Below are 5,000 nucleotides of genomic sequence, written 5' to 3' on the forward strand. Positions count from 1 at the left end.
CAGGACTCGTTCCCCGGTGCCGGTGAAGGCCAAAGAGGCCAGAGGTAAGGCGCAGGCCCCGGCCAGGGCCGCTGTTGCCCCCCCAAAAGGTACTAGCGTCCCTTGGCGGGTCCCAGGGGCCGCAGCGGGGAGCTCCGCCCCCTCCGCCAAACCTGAGCAGAAAACGTCAGCGGTGACCCAGAAGGCGTGGCGCCAGCAGGGGGCGCCGTCCACCGCCAGGAAGGGAGCGCTGCAGCCCGTCGCCCCGCCCACTCAAAGCCCGGCACTGGAGAACAGGGGCCCCAACGTGAGGAGCGACGCCCCCTGCAGGAAGAACGCAGCCAGCAAGGGCAAGAGCGAGGACCCTTATTTTGAAATGAACAATAGAAGGAGGCAGAAGACCAGGGCGGCGTAAGTGGGGACCCTTATTTTGAAACAAAGAGCAAAAGGACGCAGAGCCGCGTGGGCGAGGACTCTTACTTTGAAATGGATGCCGAAGATAAACCCGGTGCGGACGGGACTCTTATTTTGAAAAGCAGCATAAACGTAAGGCAATAACATGCTGCACGTGTTTGTCCTTCCTGAGAATCGAACCAGCGAAGCCTTTTCAACCCCCCCGCCCCAAAACCAAACAGGAAACAGGAAACGGCAACCGCTTCCTGTCTGTGTCCTCGTCAATCATCATCAAATCGTTTTTATCACTAAGTTTGAGGTTTTGTTTTTGTTTTTGATACAATTCTTATGATGTTTTTAACCAAAAGCGCCGAGATGTTGCACATCGTCCTGTAACTTATTCAGATTTACTTTGATTTATTTTGACTCGTTTTTATTTTTTAATTTTATTTTCCCGTGAATCTGGAAATATTTTGGTGACGAGGAACAGGAAGTGAGAACGAACATTCCACCGCCTCTTCCTCTGTTTGAAATATGTATTCAATATTACCAGTTATTATTATTATTATTATTATGAGTTCTAATTATTATTATTATGAGTTATAATTATTATTATTATGAGTTATAATTATTATAAGTTATTTGTGCTGGTTGGAACAAAAGTGATTAAACGGGGAAATGAACCTTAAATTCCTTAAATTCACAAGAAAATATTTGTGTTTTTATTACAAAATATTCTGTAGGGAGGAGGATTTGGGCAGGCGGCAGAAAAGAAAATGAAATAAAATTAAAATATAAAAATGTTAAGTTAAAAGTCATCGTTCATTGGAGAATAAAGACAGTTTTCCGAGAGAACTTTCAAAAAAGGGAAATTTTGAAATTGCATAAAAACAAAGTTCGACTGCAAAACAAACCCAGATAAAAAAATATATAATAATTTTGCGGTACTTCTCGGTAAAAATGGAGTTATTTCAAAATTTAAACATTTTCCTCCAAATTTCTATTTCATTCTTGAAATGCGTGAATGTTTGTTTTCGTTGACTCTCGTTCCTTCTCTTCTGTTCATAGTTTGTTGTTTTTGTTTTATTTTGTTTTTTGGGGAAGTGGTGCCTTGTGTTTCCTACAGGTTTCAGGAAAAGTTCTTTGTGTTTGGGAATGAAACGCGATGTTTCCAGGAACTAAGTTGGAATTTTGACTTTGAAGGACGAGCTGCAGGTTGAGATCAAAACCACAAAGATGAAAACGTTTGTTTCGCATGTTTTCGTTCTGCGTCGTCTTTCATCGCCACGTTTTGGGCTTTTTTCCTCAAATTTTTATTTTTATTTAGAATAGAATTGTCTTTTTTTCCCCAAAAAAAATTCATAAAAAATCCCCTTTTCCCTCCGTTTACCGGAACAAATGTTGTTTATTCTCCCAAATATTTCAGGACTTTGATCTCAAATGTTTCAACTTGAATCTCTCAATTCGTCCTCGTTTTTATTCTGGAAATAGCTTCATATTTATTTCTTCTCCTTTGAAACAGATTATTATTGCACAGTGTCATTATTATCATCATTATTATTATGATTTGTTCTTGCTGGGACGTTGAATCCTCAGATGATTTACTACTGATCAAACTGTGTGTGTGTGTGTGTGTGTGTGTGTGTGTGTTTGTGTGTTTGTGGGTGTGTGTACATCTAGTATGTGTGTTTTAGTGTGTGTGAGTGTGTGTGTGTGTGTGTTTTAGTGTGTGTGTGTGTGTGTATGTGTTTTAGGACGTGTGTGTGTGTGTTTGATTTTTTTGGGCACTTTATGGGAACCTGGATGTTTTTGTCGCCGTTTGAATGTTGATTCCGTGCATCATGTTTTGAAACGTCGAAAACGTCTCTTTGATGAATAATAAACGGACAAAATGGTTTTAACAAACTGTTGTTTTTAATAATAACTAATGTTTTCATTTTCACATCTTTATTTTTAGCTCTTGATCCCTGAAGCCTCATAATGAATTTTATTTCAGTTTTTTTCCAGCTTCTCATTTAACATTTTAGGTGGAATATCTGATCTGCACCATGAAGAAGCCTGTTGTTATTATTATGGTTTTATTTTATTTCGTTTTTAAAGTTATTTCCCTGTAAAGAAGAATGTCATGAAACTCCAGCATTTTTCAATTTATTTCACAGGTTTTATGCTTTATGCTTCTGAATATGCAAATATGTTATTATTATATCATTATTGTTTCATAATTGTAATTATATTAGTAGTAATAATAATAATTATTATTATTAATATTATTATTAGAGATCCAGCCCGCATTTTTTATTGTTCCTTAAGAAATCTCTGGATTTTGAAGTGGAAAACTATCTGGAACAAAACAAAGACATAAGCTACGAACACGGTTGAGGTGTCGTTTAAACCGTTATGTCACAAGGATCTCGATGTTTGAATTTCATCCAAATGGATCCACATACAAAGCAGATATTAGTGAAAAATAAAACAACTTTGACACAAAATATTCAGTTGCTCTTAGTGAACTGACACGTCACACGTCAAATGAAGGAGATGATATTTAAAGTAAGATGCTTTATGAAGTCATCATGTTATTTAATATTAATGTACAGATTGTGATTGACGATGTGCAGTTGGATCATGTCCAGTGTGCGGCGTGGACTCGGTCACTCTGTAGTGTTCAGACGTTACCAAACTATGTGTTTACGTGTATATTTATACAACTTCTTACCTGGTAGATGTCAGTAGATCTGTTTAGACTGATATTTTAAATCCCTGCTCCACATTACTTTGCCGGATTAAATGAAAATAATAATAATCCTTACAATGTCGTCAGCACGTCCCTCGAAAGCACTTAAATGTACGACTGAGTGATGCGTTCAAGATCCGGCGAGGCATCAGAAAAATAGAAGCCATGCAATGGTAATTATTTACAGAAATACCACAACATTTTTGGTATTTCATGGAAACTTAACTTATTGAAAATGAAATCCAAGTAAAGAGGTCAACACTAAAATTACGCAAATTCAAATGCAAAGAGTGTTATCGTAAACCTCTGTGACATGTCTTGTGTGCATCGATGTTGACATATTCACAGAGACTGTACATGTGCTTACACACAACAAGGTAAGCTGTAACAATGACAAAGTTTGGTTTAAATTAAAAAATAAACTGATGTTTTAAAGAAACTTCATGTATAAACAGTTGCCTACAGATAAAAGTATCAGATGTAAACAAAACAGAAAGTGTTCAATATTGACAATTCTTCCATAATAATTATGACAAATGAACGTTAAACTCAGCTTAACTCGGGTGATTAAGTTTTTCCCAAACAATTAAAAAATGTTTTTCAATGTATTGTTTATTCAAATACATAGTTTTTTTTATTTTGTAAACTTGTGAAATGATGTTAAATTGAAAAATATTGGAAAAGTACTTTTACTAATATCTGAGTTCACGCTTGAAACTTTATTCAGTAGAACGAGGATCTTTTCAAAACCCTGCTGCCCCCTAGTGGCCACAACAGAGTGTTACACTCACTGTGTGTGTTTGCTGACTGATTGTTCTTCAGTTATTTTGTCTGAAGTTTGGAAATGATCAGAAAAAATGTCATTTGGACAGAAGCTCCTCTGGAAAAGTCATGGAATGAAATAATTTGACCCTGGGAGTCATTTAGGATTTCTGCCCAGCAACCTAATACATATTTGTATTTATTTATTCAAATACCTTTTTTTTCCACATTTTGTAGTTTTGTGTAAAGATGTTCTGCTGGACCTTTTAAAACAACATGGACACTGTTACTGCTCCAACCCTTCGGAGAATTTAAGGGTCTTTAAAATAAAGGACCGTTGTTGTCCTCTAGTGGTGACAATAGAGTATTACACCCAGTATGACAACTACATACTGAAAGGAGTTTGGGCTCAGCCTTAGCGATGGGGTGAGGAGCTCCGAGTGGAGCCGCTGCTCCTTCGCGTCGTAAGGAGCCAGTTGAGGAGGTGGGGGCATCTGAGGATGCCTCCCGGGCGCCTCCCTTTGGAGGTTTTCCGGGCGCGTCCGACCGGCAGGAGACCCCGGGGTGGACCCGGGACACGCTGGAGGGATTACATATCCCAGCTGGCCTGGGAACGCCTCGGGCTCCCCCGGGAGGAACTGGAAAACGTTGCCGGGGAGAAGGGCCTGGAGCTCCTTGCTCAGCCTGCTGCCACCGCCACCCGGCCCCAGATAAGTGGAGGAAAATTGATGGAGGGATGATGGAGGGAGGACAACTCAGTGTTTATTTACATCATGTTTTGATTCATAACTGAATAATTGCATTTATTCAAATAGATTTATTTTGCAGACTGAGATTCAGAACCTCTCAAACCTTGGAAAACCACTTTGACCGACACCTGAGTTCATACATATTCAGGTTTATTTATTACATCTTCTTAAAGAGTTGGGCAACTCCTGGAGAATCAAAAATACTCAATCTGTCGAAAAAAAACAAAAACGTTGCATCTCCATGGAAACCATTTACTCATTTAATATCAAAATCTTATTTGATAAGACACGAGACACAAATGAAAAAAAACAAAAACATTTTAGTGCATGAAGGACCAGCGAGCGTTCGAGGTTCGAGGCCCCTGGGATCCCAACTTTGAGGA

The 5,000-nt window shown here is 38.7% G+C and overlaps 2 protein-coding genes across 2 annotated transcripts in view; one reads left to right on the top strand and one right to left on the bottom strand.

Moving 5' to 3' along the window:
- The window catches only part of gas2l3 (growth arrest-specific 2 like 3), a 16,038-nt gene extending 13,639 nt beyond the window's left edge, over window positions 1–2,399 (top strand). The window contains exon 9 of the mRNA XM_080022304.1: window positions 1–2,399. This exon is cut by the window's left edge and continues 1,046 nt beyond it. Within this exon, the coding sequence (XP_079878430.1) occupies window positions 1–394 (394 nt within the window). The 3' untranslated portion in view covers window positions 395–2,399.
- A 2,271-nt stretch (window positions 2,400–4,670) lies between these two features.
- Window positions 4,671–5,000, bottom strand: part of tm7sf3 (transmembrane 7 superfamily member 3) — a 30,808-nt gene continuing 30,478 nt past the window's right edge. Inside the window, exon 12 of the mRNA XM_080022174.1 lies at window positions 4,671–5,000. This exon is cut by the window's right edge and continues 1,152 nt beyond it. The gene's annotated coding sequence lies outside the window, so the exon portion shown is untranslated.

This window comes from Zeus faber (genome assembly GCF_960531495.2).
Source record: "Zeus faber genome assembly, chromosome: 21".
In the NCBI taxonomy this organism is placed as follows: domain Eukaryota; kingdom Metazoa; phylum Chordata; class Actinopteri; order Zeiformes; family Zeidae; genus Zeus; species Zeus faber.